The sequence below is a fragment of the Lepisosteus platostomus genome, chromosome 13 (assembly GCF_059453375.1).
Source record: "Lepisosteus platostomus isolate fLepPlt1 chromosome 13, fLepPlt1.hap1, whole genome shotgun sequence".
Taxonomy (NCBI): Eukaryota; Metazoa; Chordata; class Actinopteri; order Semionotiformes; family Lepisosteidae; genus Lepisosteus; species Lepisosteus platostomus.
In genome coordinates, this window is record NC_142623.1 from 26,771,558 (window position 1) to 26,795,180 (window position 23,623).

The window sequence follows — 23,623 nt, forward strand, 5'->3', positions numbered from 1 at the left end:
AGGAATTACATAATTATAGCATTTAGTGCATAATTATAGTTCTGCATTTGGGGAGTAATCATTTTGCAATGTATTTATCTGATATCTCCCTGGAAAGCCTGTTAAAGATGAAGGCTGGGTCCACAGGAGTTTTAAGTAATATCAATGTATACGCTTGGGATCAAATCAACTTGCACGCATATGTGTAGAAAAACGGATAATGAAATAAAAAGAAGGAAGAGATTTTCCTGCACAGTGTTGTGTATTACCGTGTGCCAAACACAGTATAGCCACACATTCTTTACAGAACTCCTAAAAAGACATATAGAGTATGTTTGTGTGTTAAATATTAGCTTAATTATTTTTTAACCCAATTACATGGTCAAAGAGAGTGGCATTAGCTTACCTGAATCCAGGTAATCTCAGGGTTTTACGCAGCAGGTATTCAGAGTAATAAATGAGAGGCTTCAAGATCATTACCTTGACTTGAATGTCAAATTTTAAACATAAATGGGAAACGCACAACCATTAAGATAGAGTGTGCAAGGGTTTATCAACACAGGTGAAATCATGGAGTGTTTAAGGTAATTAGTCATGCAATGACAAACACTGGAGCTACATGAGTGGTGAACTCAAGGTCCCACCAAGTGTAAGGTTACAATGGGAGGCCAAAAGCTTGGTTATTGTCCTCCAGAGAGGTTCACGGAAAGCTGATTTCAGAATGCTTTCAGTCTTAAATCAGATATTTTAGAATCCACAGGACTGAGGGGCGATTTGTGCAGACCTGTTCTTTGGCTGGATATACCCCACCCACCACATCTCCCTCCTGCTAATTTTCCTCTTCAGTTTGGAATGATAACTGCATATCTCCTACCTCCACTCCTGCAATTCATAATTCAGACAGAAATCACCAGAGTAGAACAATTGAATCAAGAAGGATAGGGTTCCATCCAAAAAGATTTCAGTAACCTTGCTGTGTACCTGCTGTGTAAGATTCATCATAAGACAAGCAGAGTTCCCTCTGAGTCTGAAGGAATGGATGAGTCCATGTCATTGTGTCCATCAAACCTATTGTTGTAGATGGTGGTGTTGCGGCCATGGGTCACCTAACACATGGATCCCATGGGTCAGTTTCACAAAGCTCCACATACCCATACCAAGGGAAAATGTTCTAAATTGACCAAATTAATTCCCTAAATTTATGACATGCACACACAGATAGTGTGTTTACCTTTCTGTTGAGTAATGGTTAATCTATTATATATAATAACAGGATCTTCTACATGAACATTTCTTGACTTCTTTATTTTAACATAACGTAATGTACTATGCAGCAGCAATTGTCAATTCAATATCATATTTGAAAATAAGCTTTCAGAACCAGACATATCTTTAGCTTAGATATAGGCATTTATCTATTTCATTACGTGCACTGCAATGACAAATAAATGCAAACTATCTCCAATGTACGCAAATACAAGACCATGACTGTTGATGTCAATGGAAGCTCAGAAAATTGGTGGCAGTCACTGCATTACCCATTACTTTGGAATCTTTCTCTTCATATCTTCTGCTTTGTCATGGCATTTCGTTTATTACTGTGTTCCAAAGTTAAGTAAGAAAACAAGCATTTGTGACCATTTAGAAGAAGGTAATATTCACCTCTTAAAGCACAGGTGGAACTAGTGGCTTAGCTAGCAGATGACACACTAACCACCCACTCGGCTAAAGGCCACTTAGAAGATGAAAAAAAAGTATCAACAAATATAAACGTCTCTTAAAAGCATATCCAAATGATTCAGAATATACCTGTCTCAAGTTTCAAAATTCCTGTTTTTGTGTCTATTTTCATCTTCTTGCTCCTGATTCCAATGTTATGCTGATTTTTATATCATAGCATTAGGACATTATATGCAGTAACTGCTCTTAGCATCACCCTTTTGATGCAAATTTATAATTTTCAGATTACAAAACTTGGTTAGACGAATTGTCAACATCTCCTTATAATCAGAAGAAATACTGCATTTTTAAAAGCTTAATAATTTGCCCTTCAGACCTAGCATGGACAGATTATTTGCATTGTTATTGACTGCACATTCCTAAATCTATTGTAACAATGCAAATCTTCCTGCATTAAATGTTACTGTGGTGGTATTTTATTGTTACTGTAGATGTAGGTTATATAATTTCCGTAATGGAGACTGTTGGTGATTAATATAGGATCAATATTAAGTACCTTATGGAAATTCTGTCAAAACCATTGGCTGTTTGCAAAATGTTAACAAACATAAGGGGAAAACACTCTTTAAGGGCCTTGAGATTAAATCGTGATCTTGTCTAACTCTTGTCTAAATCTAGCTTGTCTAACAAAGCACGTGATTACACGAGACAAGCAGGGATTTTAAAGGTAACGAAAGAGGATACACAGTTGAACAGCCACAGGGTCTTTCCTACCTGCGGGTAAGTCACGGCTGTACACAACGTAAACAAATCGTTGAATGACCGGGGTCTGTTCTTGCCGATTCTGAGGCAGAAAAACAGTAGTGAGCAGACACCTACGTTGGAACTAAATTTAGGGTGATGTTTGAAATTGTTTTATTTTCATTTACACGGCCATGTGTTATCTTAACTGTGTGTCAAATACAAAGCTCGTTGGGCAGGTACCCAAACTGAAATGACAGGACATTATTTAATAAACGTCTCATAACCTCTTTAACATCTATGTTATAAACTAAATAATAACCTTTTCATAACGTATTTAGCAATTTATTCATATAACAAGGATAGGTCTTCACCAGCTTATATCGTATCTCCACTTTCGTATACCAAATCATCGTAATTTCATCTTCATAATAAAGCTTTATACTTTAATTATTATTAGAATGCCTTGTTAACTTCATATTTTTTGGTTAATTAATTGGTCTTTTTCATATTTGTTGTACTGTTTTGTTTAAAAGATGTTATACCAATAACGTTGTGTTAATGTGCTTACAGAACGTCTTCCTATGAATTAAAATAAAGGGATGTGAAGGTCTACGAATGTTATGAAACAGAACTACATCTGTGGATAGGTGGAAATACGCGATACAGTGAAGCATCAGTAAAAAATGATGATGAATACAAAAACAACAAATAATTAGATTAAAAAATAAAAAACACTGATGTGTGCTTGCTGAGGACTGGTAGGGTGATTTATAGAAGTTTCCGAGATTTTCAGATGTAACGTTAAACTATGCGAAGATTCAAAGAAAGTGTACGGACTTACAGTCAGTGTTTGTGTGATAGTCTATAATAAAACGGACCACCTCCAGCTGTACTGTAATTTTTTATGAAGAGCGTAGTGTTTTTGTGTCCTGTTTTTGATACCATTCCCACAGCAGGAGACACAGCTACCCGTTTCCATCAGATAACTCTTTAATTTACAGACACTATTAAAAAAACATCTGCTATTATCCGCCAAAGGAGCAGGAAGCATTTACGGTAATAATACAATTAAAAGGGAATATAATATATATATTACATGACGCGATGAGACACCTGTATTCCTGTTGTTCTAGGTTTATAGGAGCAATAAAAAATACCTTTGTTTAACCGTTTTGATCAGACTATTAACACGGAACTGCTCACTAAAGACAAATAAGAGATCTAACACTGCTGAATTTGAGTTCGTCATTTGTTTAGGAAACATTTACAGTCATACATACACTAACCTATATAAAAACGTACACATTATAATAGCAAGTAATAATAAGTACTACAGTCACAAGAGATGTCCTGCTTGGCATCCAAAACAAGCGAATAGACCATTTCGAAATAAAATGCTATTTCTCTATAAACAGAGAAACAGCATAAAGCAGAAGTCCAAATATGAAAATCAGTACCTATAACCATATGTATACTGTATATCATTTTGAGGGAATTTTGAAGAAAGTTCTAAACCTTTTTAAGTTTTACCTGTTAAATCCTTGATGTGTGTGTGCATAAGAAGAATTTTCATTTGAAGAACTTTCACACTTTATCTTACGATTTCTTTATTTCAGTACATATTTGTCCTAAACAATTTTTATTCTCTAAAAGAAGGCAGTCCAGAACTCTGAAAGTGGTAATACAAATGACAGACTCTCCATTAAATTGTACGTTCACTACTGACGCTTGACAGCAAAAATATGAAAAGCAGTATATGCTGTTTTAATATAGTATTTACCGTTTCGATTATTTGCAGAATGAGATTTAAACGTTATAGATCACATAACCGCTGCCTTTACATCGGTTTCAATTGTATTTAAAATAAGAGCTAGGCGCATAAAATGTAAAATCTGTTTTCATCTTCTCCTATAATTTATGGCATTTCGTTCAATGTTCAATTAATATTTGTTTATTGTTTAATGAATGTAAAATAAAATGTATTTCACCTTTAATCTTTTTAACACAAGCAACCATTTCATTCAGTTAATAATGGTAATAATAGGTAATTTTGTTGCTAAGATTTCGTTACGTTACAAGAAAGCAAATCTATAATATAATTTTCTTTAAATCCACATTCATTTGAAAAATATGCGGAAACATATAACTAATTTCACACAGTTTTAAACGAATTAGAGGTAGGCTGTTTTCTTTAACAAATGCCTGGAAATTATGAAATTATATACAAACTTTAAAATTGCATTTTTATCTGAAACCGTTACTGAATTTACAAAATTGTGTTTTTTATATTTTATTCAAAGACATAATAATTGCATTATTCTTTCAAATAATGTATTTTAAAGAAAATTCCATCGTATTTCAATGTCCATAACTAACAAAGTTTTTGCTATTGTCAATTTCTTTTCAAGATTTATTTCGATATGAACTGTACTTGTTCGTGTTAAAATCAGATAATGACGTCCATCAAAGACAAAAAAATGACGTAGTTTAAATAAAGAATTAATGTAATTAAATTGCATTCTTTCTACCCAGAGGTTGGAAACTGTACCTTGAGACGACTGTGACGGGTGGAAAAGATATCAAAAGCAGTAGGCCTACAGTGGGATTTTAGTATAAACTAAGTTCCTGTGAAAGAACCTAAATCTTATATATAAAGTATTATGAGTTTGAAATCAATTCACATATGAAAAAAACGTAGAAGCTTTTACCCCTAAAAACATTCGATAAACAGAAATGCCCAGAGGTTTGGAAATGCTCAAACAACACAGCTTCACCAAAATTAATGAATAATACAGTACATTAAAACACTTATGAAATGTTTTACTAGTTATAAAGTGTCTTAAGCAATATTTAGAGGAAAAATAAACTCATTTTAATCAAAAACAATATGCTGAAAAACTGCATTTTCCCCATGTTTATGAACCGTGTGACTTATTTTACCCTCTGTGGAAAAAATATCTTGAACGACAATGTATATAATATTTAACTTTATTCACCACATAGTTTGGTTGCAACAGACACCCACAGTTGAACATCCACTCATCGCATATTCCCACACGCTAACAGACTGGCAATAGGGAATTATGTGACGTCACTGGAACGCCAGAGAAGCCTCCTAAAGAAAACCCCGTGCAGCACACAGAGAATCTATCAAAGCGCATTGTACAACTCCGCTTCTATCTTCATGTCCGTGGATCTATTAAAATCCTGCATGGGAAAACTTAATGGTATTTTAATTTGACTGTGGCGGGAACGAGCTGGTATGTCATTCTTCTTCTTTTTATTTAATAGCAAACGATGTTAAAAACTCTAAATGTTTTGATTTCGTGGACAATCACCAGACAAGAGAAACGAATAGGCTATGGAGGCTATGTGCTGCGTTGTTACGAATTTAAAGGCACAACAATAATGAAAGTGCGGAATATGTTTAAGATAGGCGATCATTTAGCATACAATACGTATTTGTGTGCAAGGCGGCTGGCTGTTAGGACTTCCAAGAAGAATTAAGCTGCAGACACTGCATAACACAACCGCGGTAGTTCCGTCTAACACAGGCATCGTGCAAATGTCTCATGTTAATACTTGGCTACAATTTTCCAACTACCACCGAAATAACACTTCATGATTTAGAGCTATGACGCTCGTCTCTGGGCATTTCTAGTTTCTCTTGGCTGTTACGCGAACATATAAAATCATTAATGATTATTATAGCATTTCTAACATACGGGGAAACTGGATAGTAGAACGACCGTGAAATCAACATCTACCACTTCTACTTAGTGGTTTTTTTAACTTGCTAAACTAACAAAAATATTTTGAGTTTAGAAAAGACGGTGGTTGTGGACCATTTACTACGATTCACGTATTTTCTTATGTACCATAATCTGTAATACGTAATTCTTATTTAGTTTACAATATGAAAAATTGTGACGATGATGAAGATGATGATTGAGTAGCTCTTGTGGCTTGTAGCACACAAAATGCTCAAAGAAAAAGCATATATTCCTGAAAATGTTAACGCACCTGGATATTTTGATACTATGAATAATACCTAGATACTGAATTTTATTTATAATTCCCAGATATGTGAAAATACATCCTACTTGTTAAGGAAAATGAAATATAGTGTATTCGTCCAATTTAAAGTTTGTACGTTTAAACTGCGATATAATATGTTGCCAAAGTACAGTACAATGAGTAAAACGTTTGTTGATAGAGTTTTCTGCTAGTTTGAATATTAGACTGTGGAGTTGTTCTATTAAAGTGTATTCCAGGTTTCTACACTTGAAAACTAAAGTGTGTATCCTTAAATTCCTGTATAAGCATTGTACATTGACGGATGTGAAGAACACAAACTCAAGTGCCAATAGCCATGCACGCCGAGCTTTGTATATTTTTAGGACTCCCAAAATCATATATCTGATGTCAAAAGTCAAGTGTTTGAATCTGATAAAGCAGAATCAAAGAGACTGCTGTGTTTATAAAGGCCGAGAGTGAAGGACCCAGAGCGTCGCGAGTCACGGTTTATTGTCAACATAAAACAAACACAGGGATTCCATAAGATAAGAGAGCTTAGGCGAATATACTATCAAAAAGATGCACATACCCTGGCAGATACATCTTCACTCCATCTTAAAACACCAGGGCAAAAAATTAAAAACACGAAAATCATCCGGAGGTAGCTGAAACGTGAGAAGTAATTGAAAATGAGAAAAAATTGAAAAATATTTTTCCAAGATGCGTATTCCATTATCAATTGAAATACACTACTCACTGCTCTCAGTTTTTGTCTTGCTATACTGGATGTAGAAAATAACAAATATACTTCTGGATTCTCTTTTCTGTTTTCTTTTGAAGTGGTGGTGTTTAAGGTGATAGCCTGCATTCCGTATGTTTAGGAGAAATGCTAGTTTTTGATAATTTTACTATGAAAAGCTACGCAAAAAACACCTTAAATACCGTAATTAAATAAGCCAACTACAATTCTTTAATTTCAATTGGTAAAAAATGGTAATTAGAGCAGTTTCTAGGAAGTAAACCCTATGCATATTACTCCTCACCGCGACGTCATGATTAATGGCTGTAAAATATTAAGTGGATTATTTATTATAACCTTTATGTTTATAATTTTAAGGTTCCGGATTCTTCTGAATTTTGAAATGTCTAGCGCTAGGTTAGTCATAAAAGACTCATCTGACGATATATTGTGCAAGGGGTTAAGGAAAAATAAACAAAATATGAACCGACTGCTAATTGAGATTAATGTTGTCTTGTATTACAGGTCTTTGGAATGGAACTTAATTTATCTAAGAATGTTACCTCCTGCGTGGATCCAGGTGAGGAACTCGAAACTCTTGTTTTCAGAACAAATTGGGTTAACTTAAAAAATTTAAACTCTCGGGAAGTTAAACCCTTTAACTTTATAATGTTTTATAATCTCTCCCGATTAAATTTATCATTCCTGTTACATGATGTTATCATGCTTGAGCGCAAGCATTCTCTGATTAGGAAAACTTTCACGTGCGGCCAATGTGACACAATAAAAAGGCAAAACTTCGTAAAACAATGATCACCATAAAACACACAACCGATATTCTTTTGCAAAACCTTAAGCATCACAAAATACATTATCATAAAACATTGTCGACCCATTCGTCCGTTTTCTGGAATCACTTTGTTCTCGGTCAAGGTGAGCCGAATTCCCACCCGAAAGCATTACAGCGCAAATTAGCAACTGCACCCTGGACGGGATGACAGTCTTATCATAGGGCACACAAGTGGGGTGCAAATCAGACACAAACGTTAACCTGAATATTAAGTCTTTGGACTGTGGGGGAAAACCATAGTACTTCGAGAAAGTTATAACATACAAACTCTATACAGAAGGCACCACAAGCAAGGATCAAACAGAAGACCAAAACGGTATAAAACAGCAGTTGTAACCACTACATCATCATGCATCCAACCCATTGTACAATTTTAGAGAAAATCCAAAATAAAATCTCCATAATCCATGCATTAAAACACTATAATATAATTTTAAATCCTTTTAATATAATTTTTAGTTTTATACACTATGATATTTGACCTTAACACAACAGACAGTGTATTAGAATAAGTGTCTTGGTGATGATAAATCTTTGGTCTTGTGAAAAATAACATCTTCAACAAACTACCGTGTACCGAAGTTACAAATGCACACTGTAAAATCATACCGTGCTTATCGGAATAGTAAGAAATGTCTTCAGGAAAAACCTTAAAAATATTAAATCTTAGAATTATAGCAGATGTTACACTTTCCACAAACATTTAAAGTAATTCGTTTGATATACTCTTTATGTGTGGTACACAAGACTCTGCGTTTATAGGTTATAGCAAAGAAAACCTCAGATCGTCACCACTTAGCTTTATTACATGACCAGAGCCATTCTTTGATTTCCAAGAACTCAGAAAATAAGAAAATGAAAACATTAAAAACCATTCGTTTTTAGTAGCTTTGTGTCGGTCTACAATAACTGTGAAGCAATAACCTAGGCCTGCATGCAGCCCATAGTAATCAATATCCATTGGCCATTGGAGATTAAAATGTAGAAATTATAGTTATAGTTGTAGAAGCTATAGTTAAAGCTTATATATGCTTGTATATAATATTACATGTGAAAAAATATTATATTATTGTTTCCGCTTCACATGAAGCAAGCTTGAAATAAAATATTCCAGTCCATGTTGTCTACGTGAACACAAATTATGTTGACACAAATTAAGTGACTGATAGTTGCTATATTATCACCGTTGAAATATAGTGCTTGTTTCATCATAATTTAAGATCATTTTAGTCTATTAGCAACCAAGTGAGCTAGCCATAAAGTAACCTTCTTGTACCAAGGCTCACATTTTCTCTTGTTCTATATTCTTACACTTTTTATTGGTAATTGGAAAGCCAAAAATCACTTAAAGTTATTTATGTCTCTGAGTGGTCGTATGTAAATACTGCGACTGCATTTGAAACAAAAAAATGGAATTGGTGTAAAGTTATTACACACTACCTGGTGATCTTTAAAAGAATCAGATGAAGGGTTATGAATGATAACCTGCGCAATTCATTATTCACGAAGTGTATGAAGTGATGCAAAAAAGAACAAAGCGAAGTCATTAGCGTGGGATGTTCAGAGTAATGTGTCTACAATGACTTAAAAGGTGTAGGTTAAGCGAGTATCTGTTATTTCTGTATCTCCAGTCTAATAGTTATTTTAAAAACGATTCTTCCTTTTCATATATAAGTACATAGTTCAAATGGGATATCAAGTATATATTTAAGGTTTAAAACGTATTATTTTATCTTCGTTAAATTTCCTACAACTGCATCTGAGCTTGTAATCAGCATGCAAAACATTTGCGCATTTCAGAGTATTTTAGAGCTCTCTTTTCAGGAAAACCGTTTTTAATTACTTTTTTTCTGACCATGTAATTTAACGTAAACACAGTAATACATCAAAAAATCATATTACTCTTAAAATGGAAGCGTACATTTTCCGTATAGTGAATTCGGAAACGTTTGTCTACTAGTTGTCTGTTTTTTTAAAAATGCATTTTCATATTTCTTTAAATAAACCCAAACCGTTTCAGTTCAAAAGACATAGAAATAGAAATAAAGGATTTTACAAAACAGACTACTATTTTTGTCAATATATTTGACCCTTCACCCTCACACACGCACTTTTTAAGCCCCTCAATTAAGAAACACAGAAATGCTGTTTGGAACGCCTTAATTTGCATTTAAGCTTTATGACACAATACAGTTTATTTAAAAGAAAACTTTAATTACAGGGACATGTGGAACCAGCTGATGCAGATTATGTACATGTGCATTGAGAATGGCTGAAAAGGGCGCCCTGCGATGATCATCAGCACTTAATACTATTAGCCTACTCATATTACAGTCCGTTTGGAATTACACTCAAATCCGAAAATCTGTTTTCCTTGTCAGAGGCTAGGTATTTTTTAGTGGTTTGTTTCGGCAAAAAAGAAGCTATTTTTTTTTAATACAGTTGAAACAATTGGTCTGAAAATAAATGGATTTGGAATGCACGGGGTGGCTATTCATATCTTTCCATAAATTATACAGTAGCTAATAATGGATTCATTAACCTTCGCTAGTTGAACAATAAAATAATAGTCCTAATTAAATTTGCTGTTTGAGTCCCAATGAAGGCCATTCCTCATTTTTAGAAAATAAATTATTGACAGACAGATGTCACTACAGTATGCCTTCAAGTGTGTTTTTTTTGTGTAGATCATCACTGAAACCCACCCGCATTGAATAAGACTTATCAAAGTTGTATTTTAAAAAAAGTATGATCCATCTTTGTTTCCCCAGCGTCACATTCATGAGAATGAAAACCCTATAAATTAGTGTTCTCTGATACAATGGGCATGCCAAGACAATGTTCAAGCTATTTCTTATTTTAGGCCAAATCAGAGGACACCTTATAGGAGTTCCTTGAGGAATTTCTTCTCATATAGGAAGTCCATGCATATCAAAGCCTCATGCCTAGAGTAGCAGGAAAGTGTATGAGAAGCTTGCAGGTAGCAATACTTTTTATCCCCCTGAAGCCACCATCTGAAGGTTAAGTACAGCATTGTATCCACAGAGATCTTCATTCATTTATTAATGTGGGCATTTTCCAATGCATGAGAATGGTTGAGTTTGTAAAACAAAGTATGACTGACTCATTCGGAGGGGGGAAGGCAAGAGGTAATGCCAAGTCTGCCAGGTCGGACCGATGCCACTGAAGAGAAAGCTAAGTTTCAGACAATTCCATCTGCTTCAAAAGTCCTGGTGGTTAGGATTGCAGAGAAAAAAAATTTGAATGAGGTGGGTTCTCAAAATTCTGAAAGTCATAGAACATGTCAACTCAGGAATGTCCACAAGATCAAGAGCAACACATGGCACAGAGACACATGTGGAAATTGAATTGGGATCCACTCAAAACAGAGAACAAGAGACAATCATTTACACAGAGGGTTGTGGGAGTCTAGGATGAGTTTCAGAGCTAACTCTGGGATAGATATAATTATTAGATCCTGAAGCAACTAGGACCCTAATGAGCAATATGGGTTGAATAGCCTCCTTTTGTGTGTAGCCTTTTTTATGTTTTTATGTGTGAGAGGAGTGGTTAACCAGTAATATCCATTACTGTGAAAAATAGTATATTTTAGAACATTTTAATAATTTTGCATAAAGTGAACTAATGTTGTGTTAGCATTTTTTTTCTTTACTGACATCATACCACTAATTCTGTAAATGCAAAAGATAACAGACCATTGGCATTCTGACAGTTTATGAACAGCTCATTTCTGTAAAAACCATATATGGGAATCATATGCTGGCACATCTGAGATTTGTTTTATCCTTCAACTTTGAAAAAAAAAGAATTCGGAGCAAAAACCAATTTTACTGTGGAAGTGTTCTGACAGTGTCTAAATAAATGGGTTGCAGGATGTGTATGAAAAAACACAAAGTCTTATTATGCATAGAAACACCAAAGACTAATCTGATTTTTTTTTTCTTAAAAGCAAATTCCGGACAACAGAATAATCAAAACACTCAAAACTAATAATGTGCAGTAAATATTCACTTTAAGGGCCAGCTATGTATTATGGTTGCTGTAGAGATTTTGGTTACCAACCCTACTAACAAGCATTTCCAGAGAGAAGCTCCTTATATGTAGAAAATAAGTGGAGGTATGTTTGTTATTAGAATATTATTGCTTTGGCAAAGCAACCTAACAAATGAATAAAAAATAAGTTAATTGTTGAGCAGTTTCATGGTTACCTTAAACGAAGGCACCAGATGGAGGTTTTCCAGTTATACAAGGCCCCATGTCAAAAGTCTCATTAGTGACATAAAATACAAAGAATCACTGGAGCAAAGTGCTTCCCAGTAAGTCAGAGCAGAGATGCGGATCTAACTAAGTGATGCCATAGTAAACTGCATCATGCTTTTTTTTACGATTAATTAACTTATACGACAGGTATAGAAATGGAACCATGGTTTTCAGTGTAAGAACCTAGCATAATGACAATAGTGTTTGATTTGAGAAACAGGAAAACCTATTAGGGCATTTTAGCTTAATAAGCATGCTGATTTGGTTGTAACTCTTCCCTTCATTTCCAGGTGTTCTGTCTGCTTCTTAATGCCATGACCCAAGTGCATTTGGTACTTTCTCTGTTCCCAATTATCCTGTTTGTTTTTATTAACTACAATTACCTTTTTAATAGTATGTATTTGTAATGAAATTTCTACTAAATCATTCAAATATGACCCATATTTAACTTCAATGAACATGAATTATGAATATAAAATACACAAAGGTCTCACAGGAAACCAGGCTGCTTAGGAAATTACAGAGAAATAACTTTGTAGGGCATTAAGGAATTTTCTTACATCACTGTAAAACCTGCTATATTGTTCTACTGGCTTGTGTGTGGCTGGTTCTTGCATGTTATTTTAGTAAGATGTATTGTTGGGTTTTATGTTAGAAATAAAGTAGCAAAGAGAAGGGTTGTTATTTTATGTATTGCATTATTCTGATAAATGCCTAAAGCTACTTTAATGTCTAGTATATATATATAATGTAATATATACATAAAAGAAAATTATAATTCACATAGACTCATTTATTCTGTTTTATTTCTCCATTCAGGGTCTTTGTGATTCCTTTGATAGTATAAACTGTGAAAAAAAACAAAAGCTTTCTAAATTGGATAAATGGAAATAAAGACAGAAAAATCTTATACTTCAGTTGAATTGGTTTATCGCAGTCATCACGTATTTGTATACCTTTTTCAAGTATGAACTTCAGTGTTAATGTCTCCCAAATACACAACCATTTTCTCCAACTACTGTAACACAACTACTGTAGCAAATAGTAGTAAACTATTGATTAATATGAAATAATTTTAGAAAATATTGTTAATTTCACAGAGAACAAAAAAAAAGTGTTTGCGATGGATTTGATTGACACCTACAAAGAAGAACAAAACTTGTGACAGTATCAATAATCCATAATGAAATTAATACAAAGTTTAATACGTTAGCACTGCGCCCGTGATCTTTCGTGGTGTCAGTTCTACGTGACCTAGTGGAGAGGGTTTTAAGGAGTACTTAGTACTCAAGTATAAACATTGCATTCGCATTGTACAGTATAATTTTTCTTTTATTATTTTCTCAATCTGCGTTTCAACCAGCAGGAGCCGCTGCAGAATAAAATTAATCGTCGAGATGAAAAAGTATTTTCTAATAGAACTTAAAAACGGGGAATATGTATACAAAACATTTTTTTCTAATTAAACATAAAGCTTTATTTTTAAACAAGTCCTTCTCCTTCTGAAAAAAGTGTTAACTATATTAATGGGGTTATTTACCTGTCGTTTAATTGAGTTATATATCTTCCTCAATTTGCAGAACGCTGACATGCTAAAAATAAAGATTTAAAGTATTGTTTAGTTTTTCTGCCTATAACTTAAATGTTAGCCATCTATATTGCGCAAAAGCTTCTGAGATACTGATATGATTATGTCTAGTGCGTTTTATGCTTTGTGTTTTTATATTGTCTCACTTTTCATTTTACTCTTCTTTCTATAGGACACTATTAAAATATTGGCTGAGACAAAATGCTTTATATGTTCTTTAGTGGGGTTAAACTAAATAACCAAACGCAGTATTTTACATAAATGTTATTTATTAACAATGTGTTTGAACTTCTTTACACACACCATAGATCAAAATGTGCATTTTAGAACGACTTGAAAATGCTATATTGCTATATATTGCTATATTACTTTTAATTATATTATTATCGTATTATTATATAATTATAATTATATTATTGTCGTCTAAATAAAATCGAAAATAATTTCAAAATGCAGTATAATGAAACCAGTTATAATGCATTCTGTTATTGCACGGATGTGTAGAGTTTGTGCGTTCGTTGTATTGCCGCAAATATTTGTATACAAACGTGCAATAACAGAATGCATTATAACTGGTTTCATTATGATAGATGAAATTACAGTATGTTATATTTTTATGATGCGTTAAATATATTGGTAAACATACTGTAATTCAATCTATTAGTTTTATCCTCTAATTTGTAGGCGCCAATTCCAACGTCTCTTAAAAAAATCAGCAGTGGATAAAAAAGTAAAATTAATATCCTTTGTTCAAAACCTTTTAACCTATGACAGTAACATGAAAGTTAGTACATATATGTATTTTTAACTTTAACGTTAAACAAAAAGGCATTTAAGGCAATAGCAAGCTATCGTTTTGTTAAAATGTTATATATATATACATTCCAGAGAATATGAGAATAATGTTCATTTTCAGACTTTTATGAAAATAGCACGGAAATATATTTAAGCTTGTGATTTCACTAGAAAATGTCACGAAGTAGAGCTCTTCATTTTTATTTTTTACTTAACTTTCTTTCTGAACTTTGACTTCCTGAACTCTTGTTATTGATTATGTCAAATTAACTGACCTAGCACATTATATATATCCTATAAAAATCCTGTAGCTGAATCTTAATTCGCTGAAGAAGATTAAAGGATAAGTAAGGTTTTTTCATATATTTATTTTAACAGCATCCGTCAATCCTGGAAAGGGCAAACACGTCAAGGAAAAACCTAATGTTAATGCTCTTCTTTTATAAATCAGTGCGCTGTTAACTACGTCGCCGTGTTGTTTAAATATTATGGTGTGAAACAATGAAAGGAGATTTGAACGTTTTAATAAGTAACATAACCAATTACCACGTTTTACAACCGAAGCTTGGAAGAGCAATCGCGTTGTTATCACGCTTTTACAACTGCTTGGATTACTAAGAGATGTCATACTATTTAGTATTACTGTAATGTTACCAGTGTTGGCAGAAAGAAATGCAAAATGGGGGGAACGATTAAATGCCACAAAGCAGTATTTTATTAAGACAACTTGAACTTGACCAGCAACAATTGATAAAGTATCCTTTCCCAGACCTGTAGGGAAACGCATAGTACGCAGGTAATGGCCATTACCATAGGGGGGAGCATGGCTGTAGCCGTTTTATGATATGTTAGTCACTCTTCGTCAAATCATCCAGTTTACATAATGTGATTCATTACGTTATTCCGAGATAATTTCTAACTGACGTAAACACATTACGTTTTAAAAGTCAAGGAAAATCATGTCACAAAGCACATATTAAACAGTTAATGTGAGGTTGTAACAGTAAATATACATATATGTGGGTTTTTTTTTAATCTAGCCCGTACCTTTGTAACACACACGTACTATGCAGGTATACACAGTTTCGTGAAAGAATGGAAATAAAGCGGGGTTGACCTATACGGATTCAGAGTTGTTTAACCAGCGGCGTGTGCATTATCCGTTTTGTAAAATACATGTTGTGAGCGCGTGTGTGTGTACACGCGCTGCCAGATGCCATAGTAATTCGGTTACTTTAAACTGCACGAAAGAAAGACCCGTTTTCTGCCAGAGTTTGTAGTGCGGCTTACAGCGGTGCGGTCGAATGTCCTCGGAGACAAATCCGAAAGAGCTCTGGCCTGCAGACACATTAGGCCGAGCTCTCCTTGTGGGTGGGACTCGTTGAAAAACTGGGGAGGTTAAATACATAAAATGGGTGGATCCCATTCCTAGCCCTGGCACTTCAGCTCGATCAGGTTAGCTTCATTCCATTCTGCGAAAACCGAAAGCGTACGTTCTGTCCCGGCTTTATGGAAGAGTTTTCTCCACATGCAACATTTTGGTAAAACCGTGAAACAAAAAACCTTTACCAGAATCCAGTTTTCAGCCTTCCTACAACATGACCAGTGTTTTACAGCAGAGGAATTGGTGTAACTATTTTTATTAAAAAAAAGAGTTGGACCTCGAAGATGCAGGATTGGATGTTTGTTGTTTAAAGCATCATTCTTTTAAAGGCGGAATGAATCTGGACCGGATACCAGAAGCCGTGAGACCCCCGCCACCTCGGGACATGGCCACTACCTTTCACTTGCCGAGAACGTCAGGCACCAAGCGCGAAACTCTGGAAAATTCGAGCAGCGAATCATCAGATACCGAAATAGCAGGTACAAAATACTGTAATTTCTGTATGATACTAGTTAATAACTACTGTTACGTTCGATTGCTGTCATTAGTGCTTTTCCCAAAGCACTTCAACACGTTTATGCATATTGAACGCTTCTCCCTGGAGTGTGCCTTTTAGTGTAGGAATAAAATTGGGTTGAAGCACAAAGAATACAATTGCATTTCCTCTGTCAATTATGAGCCGGTGCAGTCATAAAAAATAGTAGGCCTGTAATTTAAATCCAACACCAGGCGAGCCGTTACTGAAAGACTACATGATTAAAAGAAAAGTGTTTCATTGAAGTGTAGTTTTAGGGTGACTTAAATTTAATAACAGTACCAGAACTACAGAGCTTCCCATTTCTAAGAGATTCCCGACGGCAGTACATAATCAAAGCAATTGTTACTGTGTTGTTTTAATCTGTCCTATATTTCTCGCTGCTTCATTTGAAATCAATTGGGTTGAAAAGGTACAAAAATGTGCTTAAATAAGCATTTTCTATTCAATAATGTCGTAAGAAATTTTAATTTAAAAGAATTCATTTCAAGTTAAATCATTTTATATTAAGAAGTTTATTCGCAATAGTTACAGGAGACATTCCATAAAAATAACAAATAATTGGTCTACGATCATTTGCTACATATGATAAATTTGCTCTCTGAAATTGGACGATTATAAATGTTAATTAGAGCGGCTACATCCAAATGGATTCTATAACAAACATCAAAATTGTAAACTTTGCATTAAACATGGACACTTTGGACAGATATTAAATCTACAGTACACCACCTTATGTTTTTAACATATGAACTGAAATGCAAGATTTGGTTTTCGAAGTCTGATAATTACACTGATGTTAATGCTTTTAGGATTCATGGGATAAGCTATCATTTATGATTAATTCTAAACTGTGGATATCTGTGGTAAGGCAACTTCTCGGAAATGTAAAGCTGTATGGAGCGTTCATTGCATAGAGAAGTCCCATTTTTAAAAGCAAACAAGATGAATAGCATATTTCTAAGACCGCACATAGTCAAGAGTTCAGATTTTTTAAACAAGATGAGGCTCAATTTTAAGCAGAAACCGGTCTCCCACGCTAGATCGGGTTAATGTGGTTTTGTCCTTAAACAGACATTTTTCGCTTAAATGTTAACATTTTATTAAACATTTTTCTCTTGTCTGGCCATGATTCCATAACCTTTTCTCAGAGAAGAACGTTTAAAAGTGAGCAATGATGTTTGTTTGTTAATATGTGAATGTTTCACTTGGGTTTCTTAACTCATCCATTCTCTACAGGTCTATAGCGAAATAATCAGTAACTGGGATGAAGTGAACATCGATTTCAAGTATGCAGCTGTGGTTTTTGATGAGCTTTTAACAATTAGTCGCATTTTCGTTCCGTAAACGCAAATGTACGAATTATAAAACTAATGTTAAACCAGCAGGTTTAATGTCTACTTTTTAATAATATCATTTGAGCAGTTGGAGTGAACGGCATCATAACAGTACAGTTGTATTATATAGAATTTTGTGTGCTTTGTCTTTTAAAATCTTTGTAAACAACAATTTTCAGTTATCCTTCTTAAAATTTTAATTTCATTTTATTAATTATGACTTTCTTAATTTTTGTTGTTCGCTTAGAAGACGCCCTTAGAGCGACTTACATTCCGTATATGAAATTTACATTAGGTTAGTAGCAATCATGTATAATCATGTCAAATAAATTATGAAAAATATAAAATATAGCAAAAAGAATACTGGAAAAGAAGCAGTATCCTACTCGTTCTTCATATTTAAGTGAAGAACAGATTTATTCGTAACGCAGATTTTGAATGACTTTGCGATTTACTTCGGACTACATTTTGTGATCATCACCCACTTCAAATTAAACGAGCCGCACACGTCTTCGAGAAGTCACAAGGTGTGTGCATGTATTTCCATTCGTACAGAGAAAGAACGGAGCGTCGAGCGTAGAAGCGACGACGGGAATCCCGAAGATCCCAGCAAAAAGAAAAAACAGAGGAGACAGAGGACTCATTTCACCAGCCAACAGCTACAAGAGCTTGAAGCCACTTTCCAGCGGAACCGCTACCCAGACATGAGCACGAGAGAGGAGATCGCCGTGTGGACTAACCTCACCGAGGCCAGAGTGAGGGTAAGCCTTTCAATTTGTCTTGTGTGTAGCGCACCAGCCCTTTCATTGTATATGAAACGTGTCAAAAAGACGGAAAGAACTTAAAGGCTAAGCAAAAACTACTTGGTTTCATAAATATTTGCTGTTTTACTACATACACAAATCACCTTATACTATAGGTTTTATCACAGGCTTTTTTTTAGCAGAAAAGATGTGTCATTCCTACTGTTAGTTTTATAAATAAAAACAAATGCCTGTATCTAGCGTAGCTGATGTAGACCTACACGAAAACAAAACTAGTCATCTAGTTTTTTGACTTCATTTGCTGGTCTTTGCATAGGCCTAGAGGTCTAGAAAAGGCCCGAGGAACCGCCTAAAAGCGTTTCAAACGAGACACGCACAGACAGCAGCAGTTTTCGAAACCCCTGAAGTTTCTGCTGCTAATTTTCGTTGGCTTGAACGTGAGGCGTTGGTTGACGCACAGGAAAGTTAAAGTAGATTGACTTTTGTTGTTTTTTATTTGTTATCGATGCTTTGAAATGCTCACTCAAAGGTTAACTCACAGTCTGCTCGTATTTCACTTAGTTTAAACAAATACGCAGAAGGCCTAAATTAGTTTTATTTGTCAATCTGGGTTTGCAATGGCATAAAACGAAAAGTCGCTTCTTTGGACTTGTTGCGTAATCAAGTAAATTATAGTAATAATAGTAATGGTAATAATGATAATGTAAACAGTGGAGACGCCTACTTAGTGAGGTTTGTAACTTCGGGTTCTTTTTACATTTTCGCACACTGCTTTCGAGGAAATAGCAGGTGGAACAAAATCTCAGAACACGCGTGTTTAAATCTCAGAATGGACCTCTTTCTCTAGGTTAAGAAGCCAGGGTATCGACTTCACCAGCATGACTGGGTAGCTTGTTCCATACTCCCATGCCCCTTTGGTTAACACAGGTTATACAGTATGTTTAACAAGAGATTAAAACACCAAACTGAGTTCAGTAACTGTGGCTTTGAATATATTTAACCGAAGGAAACGGTTTGGGTAAGCCTCAAAAGGAGATATGTACAGTATGAATAAATTGTTACAGAGCTAAAAAAGTCTTTGTTTCTGCTGCTGTTTTTGTTCTTTGTCAATGTTTATTGGCTTAGATAATCTATCATACTAAACCTTTCAAAAAGCTTTTATTGTGCGTGATTAAATGTGCAGAGCGCAGAGGGGTTATTCGAACACCAAATATGTTGCTTTTAAAACAATATATTATTTAAGACATGTATATGTAAACATTTTATTTAGTGGTCTATAGGCGGTACTTAATGCGGCTTATGCATTCGCCAAATAAAATGTAGCCAGTATTATTTTTTTTCTCAAAGTCAAATTTATTTTAAAGTAATTAAGATGTTGCAGTTACATCTCGGGAGGTTCTGCTTCAATCATTTTGTTTTATCCCATGATAAAGAATATAAAGTGAATTTAAATAATTATTTGTAAACATCATGCTCTGTCCTGAAATGTTGAATGGATCACAGCTGAAATAAGTATTTTCATTTCATAGAGCATTTTCATTCGTGCGTAAATTCGGACACGCTTCAACTGTATTAAACGAACTGCATGTATTTCAGGCAGTTTATTATTTTTATTAGTATTATTATACAACATTAGACACAAATAGACATTAACTGTTACAGTAAAAAGTGCTTTTAGTTATGTCAGATAGTTTTACAACGTATTTTCTCACGACATCGATTTTTGTCATGATTTTGATTATTATTAAACTACTGTACATAAATTATTATTATTGCTGTTGTTGAAGGTCGTTCGAGCATCGTTAGCTTCCAGGCGTTTTACAGTAATTTTATATATATTTAGTAGACGGTATTTGAGACTTATATTGTCTGTATATAATAAAATAACTCCAAGAATTACACCGAGTTCGATCTCAATTTTGTTTTACATGTGTCGAACTGTACACGGTAAAATGCTTGATAGGCTTCGTGTTAACAAATAATTTAAAGCACATTAAGTGTAGGGCTGTGGGACTATGTGGTTTCACATCTGCACTTACGTTCATCGCCCTCATTGTTTATTTACCTATTCGCTATTAATTGACTTGATACGATGTTGAGAGAAAACCCAGGTGAGTAGATACGCCTGTGTAACCATTGTTATTTGTTCTGGGAGTTTGTGTATTTGTTTCTAGTTTTTTATGACTGTGCAACCTTTCAACACAGGCTACCACTTTCCCATTCGTCCACTAGGTGACCTGTAATGTTTTTCAAAGGTTAAAACGTTCTGATTTCGCCTTCAATTTCTACTGTAAAATGGGAACCCTTCAACATTTTTTCAAGCCGAGTTTTGTTGCGGCTATAAATCTGTTTTATTGCATTATCAAAATATCTCCCTTTATTCAAATTGATACTGTGATTTTTACTCGTCTCCACCAGGTGTTGAAAAATAAATTATCCAAAGCTTAAATGTTATGTGATTTCTAGTGAAAAAGGGAGTCGGCCTAGTGTGAGAAATGATGTATAAACCATCGTCAAAATGTTAGATTTGGATAAGTCATTATTTTCTAGGTAGGCCTAGATACGAACATTGTGCATATGCTCCTACCGCTCATAAAATTAAAAATTGTAGGAGAAAATAATGTCTGTTTGTGTATTTTTTAGGTGTGGTTTAAAAACCGTAGAGCGAAGTGGAGAAAGCGCGAACGAAATCAACAAATGGACCTGTGTAAAAACAGCTACCTTCCCCAGTTCAGCGGACTCGTGCAGCCTTACGACGACATGTACCCTGCCTACACGTATAACAACTGGACAAACAAAGGCCTGGCTCCCGCTCCCCTGTCCACCAAGAACTTCACCTTTTTCAACTCCATGAGCCCGCTGACTTCGCAATCCATGTTCTCGGCGCCAAATTCTATCTCCTCTATGAATATGCCACCTACCATGGCCCACACCGCTGTACCGGGTATGTCGGCTTCAAGCTTGAACAACATCAGCAGCCTAAACAACATCAACAGTTCTTCAATCAATTCAGCTATGTCTTCACCCGCTTGTCCTTATGGACCTCCCGGTTCCCCATACAGCGTTTACAGGGACACTTGTAACTCGGGCCTGGCGACTTTAAGACTGAAATCCAAACAGCACCCCACTTTTGGATACAGCGGGTTGCAAAGTCCTGGATCTAGTCTAAACGCCTGCCAGTACAACAGCTGATACAGCCGGTCTAGCTCATACAACAAACTAGATTCCTGCGGATGCGGACCTGCGTGTGGCACAAAAGACAACTAAACTGGATTAGTTGCAATTATTTTCATATGGATTATGCGGGTTGCATGTGTTTACTTATAAACTTGCACAACAATTTAAATATCCATATTATTGGATCTCCTACAGGTGAAAGACTAATAACACTGCAACATTGTATAAAGAACTAAAAAGGACAGAGGCATGTTTTTCTCTTCGGCTTTGAAGAAATATTGACAATTTAACTGAAAATAATTTTTAATATTGAATTGGGAAAATATTTTAAAAAGAAAGGCAGGAAATGCAAAATGGTAGAAGATTAACTATGTAATTTGTATATAAACTTGTATGCTGTTACCTTTGTGTTTTGACCCCATTATAATGCGCAGGAAATGCATGGTTGTGTTTTACGGTCAAGATGAAGCGTCTTTAAACTGTAAAACCAATTTAACTTTATATTTTTACTCTGGAGCGGTTTTCCCAATACGAAACATTTTTTTAATAGAAAACAGCATGCTTTACTCAGTGCAAGGTGATTTGTATAAATTGATATTAATGTAAAAAAATAGAAGCGAGTCAACTATTCTGTATCCTAAAGGTGATTGATAAAATATCTGCATGTATTTATGGTAATATCTGTCTTAATAAAGTACTGCAGATAACGTTTTAAGATACTCGTTTTTGAAGTGGGAATCGCATCGTTGTACATTAGAACTTGCAGCGTTTTGCAGCTTCGTTTGTAAGCGTATGCAAAGGTAGGCTTAGTGCACAAATACCGTCGTCAATGAAAAATAGAAAAATAGATTTTTAAAACTTGTTTTAAATATCGTTGTTGAGCAATAGAATAACCAATAACTTATTTTTAAAAATACAGTTTGAGTGGAACTATAAGAGGTACTGAAAAGACGAATGAGATATTTTTTTGTCTCGTAGATTTTTTCTGCGTTCATAAATGCTACGTATTTTAAATATAATTTTTCCCAAATTTAACTTTGAAATGTTACTTTCAAAGCTTAATTAAGGGAACAGAAAACACCTCTTTCGCTTATTTCTTATGAAAACTGAAACTTGACTACTAAAACCGATAACATTCCTATATCAAATCTAACTCAGATTTCAAACAGACTAGAAAATGGGTTTAAATAATGCATTTAGGAAACTCAAATGGTAAACCCGTGTGTTAAACATATGTCCAACGCAAATTTTGTGTTGGAAAGCGGACATATTTACGGGGTGCAGGCTGGGTTTTATTGAGTTTATTGCAAATTTGCGTATTTTCGGACACCAAAGCACAGTGTTTGCTTTTAAAAATACTAAACAGAATATTTTAAGAATGGGAAGATTTTACATTCTTGCTTAACTGAAAAAATATCGAAGGAATGGAAAAATGTTCATGCTTTTATGCTTGTGAACACTTCAAACTATACATACTGTATACAAACACATTATCTAGATTAATAAAACAAGATGATTAATTCCCAGACATTTAAGGAACACGTTTAGCTGAAACGGTTTTCATTCAAACGAAGATGCGAATCATTGATCTCAGCATTTTAACTGCTGTGTACGTCTCATATCAGCTAACCAAATACCTGAGGGTTTCACGAAAATCTTTCGCCTTGCTCACTGTCACGACAAGTGTGTATTGGCTTTGTTTGCTTCGGTACTCGAGACTGGACAGTGTAAACCATTAACTATCTAGAACCAA

At 34.6% G+C, this 23,623-nt stretch overlaps 1 protein-coding gene across 2 annotated transcripts; it reads left to right on the forward strand.

Annotated features, from left to right (window-relative positions):
- Positions 1-5,523: 5,523 nt before the first annotated feature.
- pitx1 (paired-like homeodomain 1) lies at positions 5,524-22,577 on the forward strand. 2 transcript variants are annotated; one of them, XM_088603871.1, is made up of 5 exons: positions 5,524-5,663; positions 7,685-7,739; positions 16,387-16,536; positions 18,485-18,690; positions 21,337-22,577. In XM_088603871.1, the coding sequence occupies exons 2-5, from the start codon at positions 7,694-7,696 to the stop codon at positions 21,883-21,885; spliced, it is 951 nt and encodes a 316-aa protein (XP_088459997.1). In that variant the 5' UTR covers positions 5,524-5,663; positions 7,685-7,693; the 3' UTR covers positions 21,886-22,577. The 2 variants fall into 2 exon arrangements, with proteins under 2 accessions (XP_088459997.1, XP_088459998.1); XM_088603872.1 differs by lacking the exons at positions 5,524-5,663; positions 7,685-7,739 and adding an exon at positions 15,752-16,128.
- The last annotated feature ends 1,046 nt before the right edge of the window (positions 22,578-23,623 follow it).

Excerpts from the sequence above, each read along its gene's own strand:
- pitx1 (XM_088603871.1), top strand. The coding sequence starts at position 7,694 with ATGGAACTTAATTTATCTAAGAATGTTACCTCCTGCGTGGATCCAG. Across the intron at positions 16,537-18,484 it reads ATCAGATACCGAAATAGCAG|AGAAAGAACGGAGCGTCGAG; the intron begins GTACAAAATACT and ends CCATTCGTACAG. Across the intron at positions 18,691-21,336 it reads TCACCGAGGCCAGAGTGAGG|GTGTGGTTTAAAAACCGTAG; the intron begins GTAAGCCTTTCA and ends TGTATTTTTTAG.